Genomic DNA, 17,251 nt, shown 5'->3' with positions numbered 1-17,251 from the left:
TGGATTATCCAATTAACCTATCCCCACAAACTGCATGTCTTTGGACGGTGGGAGGAAGCCGGAGTACCCGGAGGGAACCCACGCAGACACGGGGAGAACATGCAAACTCCACACAGAAAGACCCCGGCCCCACATATTGATATTAAATTCAATATGTTAAAAAAAATAGATAAATAAAAAAGTACTGACACTTACCCTGCACGAGCATGACCTGTCACCAACGAACTGAACACAGCTTCAGTGATGGGCAAGTCTTTATTCTTCATGAAACCCAATATGGTGCTGAGAAAGCCGAAAAGCATTACATCAACATTAAAATGAGAAGAAAAAAAAGCAAGCAACACAACAAGTAATCTAACAGTAAACCCATGAGAAGCACGGTAAACCAAAATACCCAGACACAGAAAAGGCTGCTGAGCTGAATGACAAGTATTTAAAAGAATAAATAAACAAAAACCACCACACAGAAAAATTTATAATGATTAGCCCTCCTGATCACGATATAACAAGAGGGCTGACCATGGAAAGCCTTGGCTGTCCCTCCCTCAGCCTGGCTCTGCCAGAATTTCTTCCTGTTAAAAGTTACTTTTTAACTTCCTACTGTCGCTAAGTGCTTGCTCATAGTGGGCAATCTGATTGTTGGGGAGGATGTATTTTATTATTGTAGGGTCATACCAGGGACTACAGATGACAAAAGTCATATTTACATGATGAATATAAATGCTCATGTTAATTAATATGCACTGTTCCTTTAAAAAAAAAAACAATAGTGAATGAGTCATTCACTCAGGAAATACACTGAAATTTGTCAGGAGGAGAGTTCGCCTGGCAAGATCAGTGCTCACAAGTCACACTGCAGTCAGTAGAAATAGAGACAATCTCATCAGTAGTACTGGGTTCAATGAAAACATTTCACATGGTGTTATATGGATGTGGACTTTTAGGAGTAACCAAAATAGTTTCTTTAAAGACACCTACTCCATTCACCTGAATTGTGAAACTGTTAGTTCAGCAAAAGTACCCACAGTGGACAGGTTACTATTAAGAAAAGAACATTTACCCACCTGGCTCCTTCAATATCTCCATTTTGGCAGTAGGCTGCGATGAGCCTCTGGTAGGTAACCTATGCATAAAATAAAACAAATTAAAACAGCTAGAATTAACAAAATGAAATACTCTCTTCATGTAGCTGAACACAAATCTAACTATGCATTTCTTGACATTACAGCACTCTGCACTGCACTACTTACTCTGTTGGGCTGGATATTAGCTGCTTCCATTTTGGCCAGGAAGTCAGTGGGGGAGAATTTGAACTCATTCTGAAGGTAAACCTTCAGCAAAGCATTGTAGTGGCTCACATCATACTGTGCACCTAGCGAAGACAATGTGCAGCCAGGGTAATTAAACATATACAAAACACTCACTACACAACTAGGATTTTGTAGTGCACATCTCTTGTGTGTGCAAGACTGTACTTAGCGCAGCCCCTTACCCAACTCCTTCAGTTTCTCCCACACACGGTGTGCCAGCTCAGTGCGTTCTTCCAGAGGCACCTCAGGCAGCAGGGACCCACAGCTACGGAGCAGCAACAGGGCCTGGTTACCACTGGGATAGCCTGCAGATAGCAGAGGTGGATGAGGAAGGAGAGAGAAAGCAAAACATTTCATTACTGTCTCTCAAAGAGTTCAAATGGCCATTAGCAGGCATCCGTTATTAAAGGTCCCTCTGTGGTTGCTCATCCTCTTGCCTACCTGCCCTGCAGATATCATGGAAGATGCGCTGAAGCAGGGTCTTGGTAATACGACCGGTCCTCCTCACAGAACTGTCCAGCCTGGTCAGGGCCCAGTCAAACTGCTGCGCTTGCTTGGAGCGCACTGCAATGCTGGCTTCATCCTTTAGCTCGGTGGCCACAGAAAAACTACGCACACACCCCGCTGCATATGACCACACGCGACTGTGAAGATACAGGCCATAGGTATAAATGCAACAGCAGAAAAATAACTAACTCAGTTCTGCTGTGGATGCATATCAGAGAAAAGAAATATTTAATTTCAGAAAGTCTGCCCCACCATCACAGTATGTGTTTACTGCACAACAACAGGCATGTTGTCAAAGACAGTTACACAGCTGTACACAGTGAAAGCCAGACCTGTGACCTTGAAGTGAAGAAAAAGTCCCTCCAAGTAGGTCCACGGCTGCTAGTAGCCATCACTTCTATATCAGCTGAGGCCAGTTTTTCTTTCGTGCTCATTAATAATACTATAAATGTTCATTTAAGCTGCAATTTACGCGCATCATCGTGGCTGCTGTGTAACAGTGCACACTGGTCTCCAGTGATAGGCCCAAAAGTCAGCGTGTGTACAGCTGGGAGCAAATTGATGGCAGGAAGTGGTTGCTAACAGTTACAGCTTCATTACGAACTAGATTATAGTAACCGGCTTGATTACAGATTAAACAGACAGTGAGTTTACCCTGGTTACACAACAACTCATCATCACCTTGCATAACCTGGTAGCGATGTTTAACCAACGAGAACTGAGCTGTTACCTACGTGATCTATAACGTATCCTAACAAACCACATTTAATGCAGCAGGTCATATCTGTCAACACTTGCGTGTGCCTTTGGGTGTCATTGAGCCTCAATGACATCTCTGCTGCTGCATGCTCACGCGTGAATCACAGATGCCTGGTACCTGGACGCGTTTTCAGTAACAGGTCCGATCTGTCGGGCACAAACTCCGGTCCTTCTGCCGCTGAGAGCCCCGCTGTACAGCCGACCAAGCGTCGGTCCGTTTCTTTTAGTGCATGTGATCTGAAGCAAACCCGAAGGCGAAAACTTGAGTAACCGGGATGATCTCAAGAGCGCAGCCATGTTTTCTGTCGCAGCGTGGAAGAACATCCGCACCACGTGACTTGCCAAAAGTCCTCGCGAGAGTGGCGCTAGGCGCACGGTGAAAAGAAACGTTCTTTGGGACATGGCTAAAGGCTGGAAAATACATGTATAATAGCATCTCTAACCTTTACATATTGTTTATATTCTTTGCCTTGACAGTATGGTTCAGGTCAGTGTTTTATTTTATGGTTTTTATCATACTCGTTTATGGAGAATTTAAAAAATCTATTTTCGCACTGTACGAGGGATGTCAGACTACAAACTACATCTTAAGTGGGTGAAATTTCTCGTAATGTCGGTGTAAAGTTTAACTACACATTTAATACCTCAGCTTTCTTAATATTAAAAAAAAATTAAAATGTATGTCTCAGACATTAAGTGTGATTAAGAAAATGCAGCTGTTGTAGATTAAATGGCTTAAGCTTTAGGAAATTAAAATTAAGAGAAAAATGTCTGGTTGGTCATTGCCCTGACTATCCTGTAATTATACAACAGAAAATTTCTGTTAGTTTGAAGAAAGTTTCCGATTTTTCTTCACTTTGGATGCACTTTATAGAACTAAAATAACGGGACGTTCTCTGTCATTTAACTATTACTTAATTACTTTGTTATAGTATGAATGGCCCTGGGGGGGGAGAGCTTTATCAGTAGAAAAAGCTGATAAAGGAAAGATGTCGAAAATTTATGCCCTCTAACATTTTCCAAAGCTCTTTTGGGCCGGATTGGAGTCTTAGCCCGGCCAATTCTGCCCCCGTGGCCTTATGTTTGAGACTCCTGCACTATATAATTTCCTATTTGACGTAAGATATGAAAACATAACAGCCATAATGAAAACTCTAGAACTGTTTGGATTCATTTATAACCATGAAAACCTAAATAATAAATTAACACTTAGATAACAAAACGTATTGCGAACTAATCTGTGCATTCAGAACAATACTAAGAAAACACTCACTGCATAACAGCTCAAGCTCCCTTGCAGTCTTATGTCAGTTCTTTTGAACTCTATCACCACTGTCCTTTGGGAAAACAAATACACACATGTACAGTTTCACCTCATCACTTATTAATTCAATAGTAAGGTTTTCAAGTACTATAACAGTTCTCCCAAAGCTACTATGAAATTGTCTGTAATTCTATCCATCTATTCTCTTTCGCTTCTAAAAGTGTATCCCAGCTGCCATAGGGCGAGAGGTATGATCTATAATTAACTGACAAAAAATCATTCTAAATGTATTAAATGACCTGTGTCTCCAAAGGTCCTTTTAAAGTAATTTTTTCAGAAATTGTAGTTTCAAATTTAAGGTGGAAACTTGATCCTTTTGTTACATATCAAATTATATCTTATTTGTATATCACCTAATAACTGTTACAAAATAGTAACACTTAATGTGTTACTGCTGGAATTTCTGACTTTGCCCCTGGAGATGAATAAAGTATCCATCTACGTATGTATTGAAAACTCTTCTATTTCCAATTTGACTAATATAAATTCTTATGGCTTATACAGGAAATTTAAACAGATTTTAAATTACTTTTCTCCTCATTAAAATAAATTAATACAAGAAAGATAACCAAAGAAATTAGTGGAAAATATCAGCTTTTATTGCCAATAGGAATTTGACTATATGAGAGAATATGATGCATTTTATTACAACATGAACTTTTGCATCAACACGTTAAACCAAATCTTCTTTAACTTAGTTCTTCAATCAGCTTATCGCTATCTTTTCTCTTCCCTTTCTGTAAATTCTCAACTTCAGTCTTGGCTTTCTGCATGCTGTTCCTTGCACTCTCTCTTTTTCTGTGTTCGCTCCACAGCTTAACTGCCAGTCTATGAATCTGATGTACATTGTCCAGCACCCAGGCTTGAAAGAATTCACACTTCTTGCTTGCCAGGAAGTACTTCCGTCTCTTTTCCACTTCCTCTCCATCTTTAGACAGGGCCATTTTGGCCCGGGAGAGCACAGAACGAAGTTGACTCAAGGCTGCCAGGGAGTATCCAGCAGCATCCTTTCCGTCTCTGCCAGTCATGATGTGAGCCACGGCCTCCACGGCCCTGGCAGGGGCAAGAAGGTCCTCCTTGTCAAGGTAGCCTCCATCTAAAATGAGAGCTTCTCCACAGCCTAAGGCCTCTTGGAGAGAGGTGAACACCTTGCTTGAGTTCAGTGCCTCAGACAGAGCAAGAATCATGTCACAGAACTCAAACATCAGTGAATCGGTGTCACCGTTAAACAGGCACAGGGTAAAAGCATAGCCAAAAAGTGCATTCACTAAACCATAGCAAACCAGAGGAGAAGGATTTGGACATAAGGAACTCAGCTTTGGAATTTTTGAAGAAATTGGGGGTACTGCTGAACTTCCTTTACTCGTTTCCTTCCCTGTTCCTCCTTTCAAGCTTTTTGGCTTTGATTTGATTCGTTTCTGAACACCTTGTGAGGTTTTCACTCCATTATCAATGTCCTGCTTTTCCATAGTTGTCACAGTTTCTCTTTCCTGTCTGCTTACTTCTTCCTCAAGCACTTCCACCAGTGCTCTGCCTCCCTCCTCATGTTCCTCCCACCATGGCTTCCAAAGGGGAACCAGGCCACCAAGAGCTCCATCCTTCATGAGACTCACAAAACTCTCTTTCTCTTTGTTGTTGAGAAGTTCCCACAGCTCCTCTTCTGAAAGTTTGTCAATCTCCAGCCCTGAGAGCTGATCAGCCAAGTCCAGCTCTCCTTGTGCACTTTCAGCATCCTCATCAGTGTCTCCAGGAATCAGCGCACCTCCTCCAATCTCTTCAAGTTTTCCCAAAATATCCTCAATCTCTGTTGCATTCTCTTCTCCAGACTGCTGAAGCTCTGCTAACCTGGCCAGGAGCTCCACAGCCTGCACTTTCTCAGCTGCCTCTCCTTCCCTATCATCTGTGTCATCTGACACAACACCCGCCTCTTTTAACAAACTCTCCATCCCCCCTTGTGTCATTTCTGCCTTTTGTTTGAGTCCCACAAGAATCTCCTGCATTTTCTTTCTCCCTTCAGTCTCAGTTGTCCCCATTTCCTTCAGCTCCTGTAGAACAGACTCCTTGTAAAACTCTTCAGAGCATGCAGAGTGATCAGGGCTCTTGTAGCACTCCAAGCCACAGTACTGCAGGTTACACCTGGGACAGGTGTAGCAAGGAGGTTTACTTTTACACAACATGCAAAGTCCACTTCTTCCAGAGACACCACCATCCTCTGGAGCATTATCATGGCTCCTGGCAGGTGTGAGAAGCTCATTTCCAGACGTAGCTCCTCTGTGCGGAAGCAGAATGCCATCTCTGGTCACCGTTTCAGACTCCTCATCCGTCCACTCCTCCTTTGGACCGATGTCTGTGAGAAGACTCCTCACGGACGGAGGCAGTCCCCGTCTAATTACTGGATTCATTAGAACTGAACCGACACGCGGTTTTGGAACAAATCAGGAGAGAGCGTTATGGTGCAGGAGCAGTAACCTACAGATATGGAAAAGGCACGTTAGTTTCGATTAACGACACTTGTAAAAGTGCTACGAACGGAAAGTGCATATTTTGCGCAGCGTCCATCATTTATCAGCTTTAAAAATACTTTAAGCATCGCCAGAATGCTTTCATAACCTTATAGCCGTTTCTTTTTTAATGATAAATGCTCTACTTACTTCACAGCAATTCGCACTGGCATTTGTTTTCCCTCTCACGCTGCCACGACGCCTTTTGATGACGTAGAGCTACGCAGTGTTCAGCGCTGCGCTGACGTAAGACTGCAGTTTTTGTGATATTGCATAATAATAATTTGCATAATTACTGGATTGTTTTTATCAGTAAATCTACATTAATAGGATTACAGGGAGGAAAAACTGGGTAATCAATCCAGTTTTAGAAGAAAATCATGTATTAAAGTAATTTTTTAAAAAGCAAAAATGTTCACATTTACTGAAACAAAAGATGTAGTGATGCAAATTAATTCAAAAATTCTTATCCATACAACATCTTGAAAAAATAGTATTCATCATACTTTAAAGACATCATAGTATCATATAATCCTACTACAACATTTCGCTCTGGGGCTGATGGCTTCCGGTTCCTAGAGCTTCTGAACGCAGAATGGGAGGCAGAGTCTTATTTTCCCATGGAACCAGCTCTGATTTTGGATTCTGGTGACAGACACCCACTCTGCCTATAAGATTAGGCTTAACACTTTACTTTTTGAAAATGCTTATAGTTAGGGCTCGGTCAGGTGACCCTGAACCATCTCTTACTTATGCTGGAATAGGTTTTCCTGCAATGGGACTTTGTGTGATGCAATGAGAATTTCTTCTCGACTCTGATCTTCCTGCTCCACATGTGTTCATACACCACCATGTATCATTAGATTTTATCTTCTCTTTCCACCACGCCAATACGCTCCTGGCACATGGCTACCTGAGCCTGGACTGTGCAAGGTTTCCTTCTGTTTCTTCTTGTTAAAAGTATGTTTGTCCGTCCCACTGTTGCCATGTGCTGGCTCACAGCAAGTCTGATTGTTGGGGTTTTACTCTTATAGTGTCTTTACTTTACAATTTAAACCGACTTAAGGAGACTGATGTCATATCTGAGACTAACTGAATTTTCCTAACTAGGTGCAGGACACCCTGGGTAGCTTCAGGGGCATTTCCAGTCAGTCAGAGAGGCTAAAGGTGAATCAAAAGATTTTATCCCAAAATAAAAACCAAGCAAAAGCACTTGAAAATTGGTTGTAAATTCAGTGATATCAATTTTCACAGACTTCCATAAAAGAAGACAGCAAATAAACGAAATGCTTGATGAGCGCCAGCATAACCCTATAGGGCCTTCTTTTAGCGCTTCGCTTGGACAGGTTTCCAGTCTATCTAGGGCTAATGCAGAGAGAACCACATACATTCATATACAGCCAATTTAGAATCACCAGTTAACCTAACATGCATGTCTTTGGACTGTGGATGCATTCACATAGAAACCCCCATCTGACCAAATTATAGCAGGATATGGTTCCTGCTCCTGCTATTAACAACACATTACTTATTTGGTTTACTTATATGGTTTAAAAATGTGATGACAAAATTAGAGTAAGATTTGATTTCTGTAAAAACAATATACTTTTATAACCAAAATGTATTTTTATGTAATGAAGGTAGGCTAACAGGTTTTAATATCATATATCATTTAGCAAATATGCCGTTTATAGTGAAAACATAATGAGAATATTTACCGTATTTAACATTAATGCTGTAAATAATTACTTTGGTCTACACTATGATTTTTCAGTTAATCTTCATATTTTTAATCTCAGATTAAGCAGATAAAGCATGATTATTTTAAACTATGCCTTCTATCAGCTCCTCATTTGATCCACTTTGATCCACTGCATCATTATTACATCCATACAATATTGATTGTAAATAAGGTTAGCACGTTGTTAAAGCAGGCCATACAAAAGGCGTCATACGTTTTGTAAGTTGTTTTAGACGTTTAGATGTTCTTACTGGCTGCCTGTCCAAAACAGAAGTTTTAAACAGCGGGTGGGCGGAGCTTCAGCCATAAAGCTAGAGATGTGCGATTGAGATTACCATCATTTGCCACTCTTACTGACATCACAACGAGCCAAGTCAGTAAAAACTGATGAAAACATACTGTTGAAAATATCTGAAGCCTGAGCCTGCTTGTACATATGGACTACTGAGCTATTAGAACATTTTCCCAAAAACTCTTGTAGAAAATGGATTTATGGAAAATAGAAAAAATAGAGAAAAGCATACAGGTACTCTGGCATCTTTCCAATACATGCTGGTTAACTGGTGATTCTAAATTGTCCACAGGTTGTCTGGGGCCCTATTTGTAAGCACTGGGTGGCTTTTTCAGAGCCCCATTTCAAAAAAGGCTATTTTTTTTGTGTAATCATGATTGTAAATGGCCTGTATTTGTATAACGCTTTACTAGTCCCTAAGGACCCCAAAGCGCTTTACACAACCAGTCATCCACCTATTCACACACACATTCACATTCACTGCATTTTAAATGATTTGTAAATTGATTTGCATAGATGCGGATGTGAGCTAATGAATGAGTCAGTTAAAAATGACAAGTGAATTAAAAATTTAAATAATTGCCTCCCATTAAACATTGGAAATTAAATGTCCTAATATTTTAATAGGATGTCTCCTTTTTAAGCCTGACTTTTTGTGTGTGTGGCATGCATGTCTGAGTTTGTTGTGTGTGTCTTCCTGACTGCACTGTGTGTCTACATCTCCCGTAGGGCTGTTTGCTATGAGGTGATTGTCTCCTGTAGGGGGGTCAAGCATGGTAAAGGTCATGCAGGTGGGGAGTTGTCAGATGGCTGTCCACCCCTCACTGGGCCAAGGGGCTCTCGTGCCGCCTGTCAAAGCCTCTGGCGAAGCAGGGAGAAGAAAGGGTGTCTGGAGACGACGTGTGCCATGCTGTCTTGGCCCCGCCCCTGGCTGCCGTGCCAGCAGTTCTAGGTAGGCAGCTGCCTCCTCTTATCTCGCTTTTGCTTCTGTCTTATTCCCTGTGACATGTGTAGTACCCCAACACAAAAGCTCCATGACTTACTCACTGACTACTACACTGATGACAAGAAGTAATGCAGATTCTTATCCATGTTAGGGAGGCTTTCAGACCAGGCCCATTTTCTTTCTGAGACTCCTTTAAAAAAAACAACAACTTTATTTTCCATTTATTAGCACAGATATAGAAAAGACATAAATAGTGTTTATGATGGTTCTATGGTTAGGGTCATAACCACAGGACTTCCCAGCGAAATGTTGTGTATTGCCTAGACTAATGGCTCCTGGCATAGATACAATCTTATAATTCTCAAATGATAATAATACTACCTAAAATACCCCCATTATTCATTACACATGTGCCATCTATGTGCCAACAAGGTGGAAGATTTTCTATACCGATTTAAATTGAACGCAGGAGAAAGTATATTATAACAGAAGCATTATAAGAGGAGAAAGGACTTTGAATTAAGTAGATCAGCATCCCATGGCACTAGCTAATATTATGTGGGTCAAATATGGACTAAATACCACAACATGCCTGACATTGGGGCAATATAATGTTAACTTATTGCTGAAATGAGGTGGCCAGAGTCATCTTGAGTCAAAGACAACTGTAAATACAGTCCATGGTATCTATCTGTACTCTTATACCATGGACTACAGACTGCAGGAAACTCTGAATTGTCCTCATAAAGATAGATGTACACACACACACACACACACACACACACACACACACACACACACACACACACACACACACACACCCTGCTGCTGTACAGTAGACAGCTTCAGACATTCCAGGGCTGGACATGCCCAAAAGGCAGAGCCTGCTCCCTGTCACCTATCAGCTGGTGGCAGACAACGGGATTTTTGTGTGTGTGTGTGTGTGTGTGTGTGTGTGTGTGTGTGTGTGTGTGTGTGTGTGTGTGTGTGTGTGTGTGTGTGTGTTTGGAGCAAAAGAGAGTAGACGTATGTTGATGTGGACTGTTCTGTCACCTGTCAGCTCAACAGGATCTGGCGTTATAGAACACCCAAAAGCAAGGCTGTGTAATGGTGAGTGTATTAAGGGTGGAGGGTCCTGCCTCTGTTAAATATCCGGCTTCCATTTGAGGAGCCAGAAGCCAGTGTTTCATTCTGACTGACAAAGATTCTCACACTTTTACTTCCTCTTTAAATCCCATTAAGTGTAATGCGTGGAACAATATTCTCAGGAACATGATGAAATTATTTTTGACCTAATATAAAATAGCAAAAATATCACTGGGGGTATTAAATAGTAAGAGAGAAGAATGAGAATGACTCCTTGTAAAACATTAAATAATATAAAAAATATCTTTTGCAGAAGTGTCTAAACTGGGATTACAGCAGCACATTAAGTTTTTGGAGAACACAATGAAACAAAATTAATAAAGAGAATCAACATAGATACAATAACAGTATATCAGTCAATACCCAGTTACAAAGATATTAAAAACATGCTGAACCGATATAAATTTTATGGATCGTTTAAGAAATGCTAACATGTTTTTAAAGTTGTATGTTGGACTGTAATAACAATGGGCACCATTCCTTCTGTTTTTGAGTTGTTCCCATCGTCATTGAGAAACTTGTACAACTATGATTGTATGAATGTGGTTTGAAAGTCTGTGTGTGTGTGTGTGCGTGTGTGTGTGTGTGTGTGTGTGTGTGCGTGCGTGCGTGCATCAGTGTATGTCGCTGTGTTGGAACTGAAAGCTGACATAGCAACACCCTGTTTCCCCCCTCACCCTTTCATCTTTCCTCCACAAACCTTTTTTCATGAATGAGCTCCTGCTTCCACACCATGAGAGCATCAATGTACTCCTTCAATAATTCATCTCTGGGATCTATTATTTACATATCACTTTTACTTCATCACAAAAAGGCATCAATGTTCACCCACACACCTTTCCTCTCCCTTTCTCCCTTCCTTTGCCACTCAATCCACATAAACAAATCCCTGTTTCCTGGGCAGCTCCTCAGTCTGCCTCAGCTAGTGGACTCTACCTATGAGCATGTGCTTGTCTCTGTGTGTGTGTGTGTTTGTGCAGTGCAGCGTGTGATGTGCTAAAACACAGGTAGATGGGGTGGTAGCTTCTCAGTGACCTAAAGCGGCTGCTGACAGCAGTGACAGCAGAAACAAGCATGGAGAAGCAAAAAGAAACCTCACACCACTCTAGAAGTCAACTTTCCATGTGTCGCTGCACCTCTCAAAGCACGCAGGAAATAAAGGGTACAGTGTATCACGGTAGCCTACACCAGTAATTTCATGTACTATCCCCTTTGTTTACACCAGCGATTTTATGTACTGTAATTTTGCAGGCTTCAGAGTTTATACTTTTTCTGGTGGTTACTCAGTCAGTCATTCACTGGTTGTCTCTCTTTTTTCAGCATCATTTTTTTACAATCTTCCACTCTAGATCTGTTTCTGTGTGTTTAAAAATGTATTTTTGTTACTGTCTAAAAGGTATAGATCTGAAATTGCTGAAATTTCTATGAATTCATTTCATTGCTGCAGAAACAGCAACGCCCCTCAACCCACTATTGATGTTTGTAAGTTTTAAAAGTTTTCATTTTGTTTGTCCTGTTAAGCTACAGGGCAGCATGCTGGTGTAGCAATTAGTATTGAGCCCTCATAGCAAGGTTCTGGCTTTGAATCCAGTTTGTGGCCTTTCTGTACCCCTCTGTGGGTTCTCTGTCTGAGTGGCTCCAGCAATACAAAGATATGCACATGAGGTTAATTGGTGATTCTAAAATGGCCAAAGGTGTCTGTCCATCTGTGGAAAGACAACAGGTCCAAGGTGTCCCTCTCATTCAGTGTCAGCTGGCATAAGCTCCATCCCCCTGTGTGATCCTGAACTGGATAAGTAGAACAAAATTGAGGGCTAGCTGAATGGATGGATGATGAGCTAGAAGCTCTTCAATAATCCAAACTCTGTCCTTCACATTATTATGCTGTTTGCCTTTATATGCATTTATAGATGTTTCTGGAAGCCTTTATCATCACAACAAGGTTTAAAGGCAAAAATCAAAATGCATTTAATTAATTTCATTTCAAAGTTTTTAAGGTAACAAAATAAATAGAAGATAATAGAAATGCGAGAAATACATTTAATGTTTATTTATTTTCTTTAAGCATATCCTTATTTTGCACACAAACAGATGTATACAAAACACACCCAAACCATGTGAAGGCAGAAAGCTACATTTATCAAAATGCACCCCAGTCAAACCGACACTCAAATCTTTATTTGTGGTTTATTGTATCATGAATGGCTACGTCTCAGTCTCCAATCCCTCCAGTCCACTGCCAATGTGCCTCTGGGCAAGATATTGAACCCCAGATTGCTCCTGATGCATACATCGGTGTGTGTTAGTTAAAAAGAGTGCTATTAGGATAGCCACTGTATTTTTAGTTGACAGACCAACAAGATAACAGATTTGATTTATTGGTAAGAATCTGATACAAAAGCTGAAAGAAAAACTTATAATTATTATAATTAAATAACGTATGGTAGTATTGCATGTGGGGAATGTCATGAAAAAAATTCCAAACTTGAACTGAGGAAACATTTTTTATCTTCAAAATCACAGTAAATAAAAAAGGAAAGAAAAAAATGCAATATAACGTACTGTATTTACTCATCTCTACACTGCACTTTACTCTGGGTTAAATTTGAGGGATGTTTTTATAGATATGGCACACAAGAAAGAAGAAGTGCTGGGAGGGTTTTCAGACTTGCCTGTAGATTTTTCACAACAGCAGGTTGTGTAACAAGTAAAAAGCCTTAGGGAAAAGCGCTTGAGACATGCCTGTCCTCTTTAGAGGAGAGATAGACATGACAAAAACAAGTGGACATTCAAAGCCCTTAACAAGCAGTGGTTAGTCATTACAAGCTCAAGTTGCACAGGGACAGAACTTTATTTCAGATGTTAAAGGAGATCCCAGAATTTTAAAAAAGTCTGAATTACTGGGAATATTTTCCTTTTAATGGGTTAGTACAGATCATAGTAACTCATCCAGTTTAAGCAGTATATCTGTATCTGTATATATATTTAATATATATCTGGAACACAGTACAAATAACACATGAAACTAAAACAAGATATCACTTTCCTGTGTTTCTGTTTCCTCTCTGTCTTCTTAAGCCATGAGAAATAAGCTTCCTACTTTTTTTCCCCTCTACTTGCCCTTGTCCCTCTCTCTTCTTCTCTATCACACCATTCCCGCAGGAGACTGACTGTGTATCGGTGTATCACCCACATCCATCTCTCTAACCTCCAGCCCTGCCTTCCCTCATCCCCACGAGAGGGAGCAGCAGATCAAGAAAAGGGGAAAGATTCGTGGAAGGAGGGAGGGAGCGAAAGAGAAGTGTTTCTGTGTCCCAAAGGATTGGTCTCTGTCTGTCTAAATCAGGAAGTGAGAATGTGACGGCAGGAGAGACAGAGCAGAGACATCCTTTCAGTGTGTGTGTGTGTGTGTGTGCACCTTGTTGAGCTGAGGTGTCATATATGTGAAGATCACAGCTTCACGCTGGTGGCAACCAGGGATGATGCTCTAAATCACTGAAATGCCAGAGACAACTGTTGTGATATGGGCCGTGTCTGTGTGTGTTTGTGCACGTGAATGTCTTTTGGGACGTTTGATGGAGATTAATACTACTTTTAGAGTCCAAAAGTGAAAATGTTATCTAGTATGTCACCTTGGGGAAAAAAAGTGTGTGACATTGTCTGATATAGACACACACACTCACTTGCACAAGTGGTCTAGATCACCAGTTCTCAGCCTTTTGTGTCTAGTGTATTTGAAAAGCCTGAAAAGTGAACTGAAGCACCCCTTCACTGACCATCCATGAAACTCTCATGTTGAAAATGTGATCATTTTAATTGATTTTTTTGTTATTTAACAACAATAATAATTTAAAGCACAAATAGTAGCCTCGATTTTTCAAGCATGCATCTATTCATTTTAATTCCCATGATATTTATTTTCATTACAACCATTTGTCCATGCTTTTTTATGTAAATGTAAACAAATAAACAAAACACTACTATGTTTGTTTTTGTTTTATTTTGGTTATCTATAAATATTCTCCCCATCTTACTTAGTTTGGTTGGGAATCACATTATTCATAATACTCACTGTCCCCAGCATATGCACCCACACACAAACACACCTAGCAACATAACATCCGCTGCCTTCCTTGGATCAATAATTAGATGGACACGGAGCTGTCTCTCTGTTTTCCCCTCACACATTAAGCCACATGAATGTAGGCCAACTCACTGTCTTCTTCACTTGCCTCTCATCACAATCAAAACAACACATAGATGTTGTCTTCTCTTGTTCATCAACCTCTGTCTATCCCTTGTTACCTCTATCTATCTTTAACTTTCTTTTTCATGTGGTGTGAGTCACAAAGAATTGTCTTGCAGATCAGCAGCACAACTGTCCCCGAGAAGAGGCAACATACACAGACTCTCACACGCTGACGTTGATATAGTCATAGTCACATCATTATATCTGCATTAGCAGGGAAAGCTCTTCACGCTCCAACACCTACATGCCTTCAGTGCAGCGTCTCATGTGTGTTGTAACTGATTTACAGTGTCCCTGTTCTATCTTGACAGATCATGCTCAGGAAATATGTAGTACATGGCATATTATGTTTGTGTCATATACTTTATATATAGCATAGCTTTGACTTTTGAATACATTTCTTTAATTGAGACCAAGAAATAACCAGAAAAGTTGGTGTATTGAGATAAAAGGAATATATATAAGCAGCACGGAAAGCTGCTTTTATAGTTGCTATTTAAGCACAGTTATAAAGTTTGCTGAATAATGGAAAAAAAAAAAAAAAACGCAACTAAAGACAAAAATGTCTTATTCAAATTCAAATGGGAATTTATACCCAGCACATCATTTTGACAAATTCCTACACCTTTATTTTTATCCTTTTTAGCATTTTATCTAAAAGACAATGAGAATTGTGGCGATTTGGACACAAAATGTAAATTATAACCATGGATAATAATGATATTCCACTATTTATGCCACATCTTACATACTGAGCTCCTTTTGATTGACTTAAAACCCCCATTTGATGGCAAATCTAGTTCTTTGTAACTAACAAAGTTATCATTAATGTAAAACTGGAATGAGTTCAACTGAGACACTGTCGTGTGCAAAAGCCACATTTTTGCATGCTCATGTTATAAATCTATCACTTTGAATAGCAAATAAGAGTAAAGTACAGACCAGACAAAAATCCTCTATCACTAAAAGGTATAATACACAAATACAGGCAAACATATGAAAAATGGGTTATGTGACTGGGCCATTACCTAAAGCAAGGTAAAGCAAGACAACAGATGAAATATTGAGAAGGGACAGGGGAGCACTTGGCATTTTGGGCACGCACATTATCACGCACTCGTACTGGGTTAGTGTTAGCTGGAAAAGGTTGTGCGTTAGGGTCTTTGACAGTGCTCTGACCCTGGCTGCGATGTTGACATTAGTGGACACATCACCTCTGCTTTGGGAAAAGGCCGACGGTGAGACCGCCCTCAAGCACAGCACAAGGTTCTCTGTGTGAAGCACATGCTTATAGGCTTTGTGAAGGTAGAAGTATTAAATCAGTAACCTCTGCATCTCAAGTTAAAAAATAACTGTATAAAAGCAACTTTTCATATTCATCATAGCTTTACAACACAATGACAAAGTCTGGATATTTTACTTTGCTTGAGCCTTTGTGTGACTTTACTTTCTCATCGCTGTCATGTGACATATCAAGTTTTTGTCTTTCACAGATTGCTGTGCCTATGCTGGAGGACTGCGTGAACAGCAGAAGAACAGCAAAATGCAAAGAAAGAAGCATGTAAATGAATAACGCAACGCTGATTCCAACAACACGTCTGTCATCGACAGTGGAGACGCGGGTTCTCTCAGCCGTGACATGGAATTGGTGAGCAGGAAAAGATGGAAAGATCAACAAGAAAAGCAAACTAATAGGTAATGTTTGCTTGCAGCTTTAACCCTAACAATCTGTCACTCTTGTCTGTGTTGTTGTTTCCTTAACCTCTGCGTCTTCTCCATATGTTTGTCTGAGCACATATGTATGAAAGCCAGAGACGCCTCTGCTGTATGGTGTGGAATGTCAGGCTTGTCTCATCAGATTAGGGTGCAGTGAGGAGGATGGTGCCTACAATTGTACTCAAATGGAGGCACCTCAGCGATGCATACTACAATGCCACCACCCTTGATCTCCCCCACACCGCATGTCCTTGGCACTTTTTAGTTTAAGGGTCTTTGTTCCCCTAGGGTTAGGGGTTAGAACTGCCTCTAAGAAAACTGGCCTGGGGTAACCTTGTACAAATGAGTTTGCTTTGAAGTCGATGATGATGTGGCATTTTACTATATAGTAAAATCTATCCCTATGTAGCTTTTTGCTTTGTTGCAGTTTGTGCTTCAGCTCAGTTTATAGTCCGCTCCCTCCAGCCTCAGCATAAATAGCCAATTTGGCAAAAAACTTTACATAATTTATCTGTAAAACTGTTTTTTTCTCATTCCCTCATTACTCGTGTTTTCCTTCCACTTTTCTAATTTCCTGCATCTTCTAGCTTCACTTAGATTTTCTCTTGACCCCTGGCATCCATCCATCTATCCACCAGCCCTTTGGTGTCTTGTCCATCCCTGTATTTGTCTCCTGTCTAGCCTCGAGTCACACTAAACACAACCTCCATATTATCCTCAACCAATCACCTCTCTATCCTTGGGCCTGACGGTTGCAGGT

General features: G+C 40.5%; 2 protein-coding genes and 1 long non-coding RNA gene across 3 annotated transcripts in view; 1 reads left to right on the top strand and 2 right to left on the bottom strand.

Moving 5' to 3' along the window:
* lrpprc (leucine-rich pentatricopeptide repeat containing) overlaps positions 1–2,900 on the bottom strand; it is a 59,492-nt gene extending 56,592 nt beyond the window's left edge. Inside the window, exons 1-6 of the mRNA XM_085477259.1 lie at positions 2,695–2,900; positions 1,752–1,954; positions 1,493–1,615; positions 1,251–1,372; positions 1,065–1,123; positions 196–282 (exon numbers count right to left, since the gene is read on the bottom strand). Of these exons, the coding sequence (XP_085333385.1) occupies positions 196–282; positions 1,065–1,123; positions 1,251–1,372; positions 1,493–1,615; positions 1,752–1,954; positions 2,695–2,900 (800 nt within the window). The remainder of the gene's footprint in view (positions 1–195; positions 283–1,064; positions 1,124–1,250; positions 1,373–1,492; positions 1,616–1,751; positions 1,955–2,694) is intronic.
* Positions 2,901–2,959: 59 nt separating this feature from the next.
* Positions 2,960–14,919, top strand: LOC146695266 (uncharacterized). The gene is made up of 3 exons (XR_014923550.1): positions 2,960–3,063; positions 9,164–9,386; positions 13,689–14,919. It is a non-coding gene; the product is annotated as an uncharacterized LOC146695266 (long non-coding RNA).
* znhit2 (zinc finger, HIT-type containing 2) lies at positions 4,478–6,615 on the bottom strand. Its single transcript, XM_085476710.1, has 2 exons — positions 6,552–6,615; positions 4,478–6,369 (listed from the first exon to the last, which is right to left on the bottom strand). Exon 2 carries the CDS (start codon positions 6,300–6,302, stop codon positions 4,590–4,592), a length of 1,713 nt encoding a protein of 570 aa, XP_085332836.1. The 5' UTR covers positions 6,303–6,369; positions 6,552–6,615; the 3' UTR covers positions 4,478–4,589.
* Positions 14,920–17,251: the final 2,332 nt, after the last annotated feature.

The sequence above is a fragment of the Copadichromis virginalis genome, linkage group LG13, assembly GCF_057382275.1.
Source record: "Copadichromis virginalis isolate Kocher_CV1m ecotype Utaka linkage group LG13, C_Virginalis_male_GT1.1, whole genome shotgun sequence".
NCBI lineage: Eukaryota > Metazoa > Chordata > Actinopteri > Cichliformes > Cichlidae > Copadichromis > Copadichromis virginalis.
This window is presented reverse-complemented; position numbering and strand designations above follow the sequence as displayed.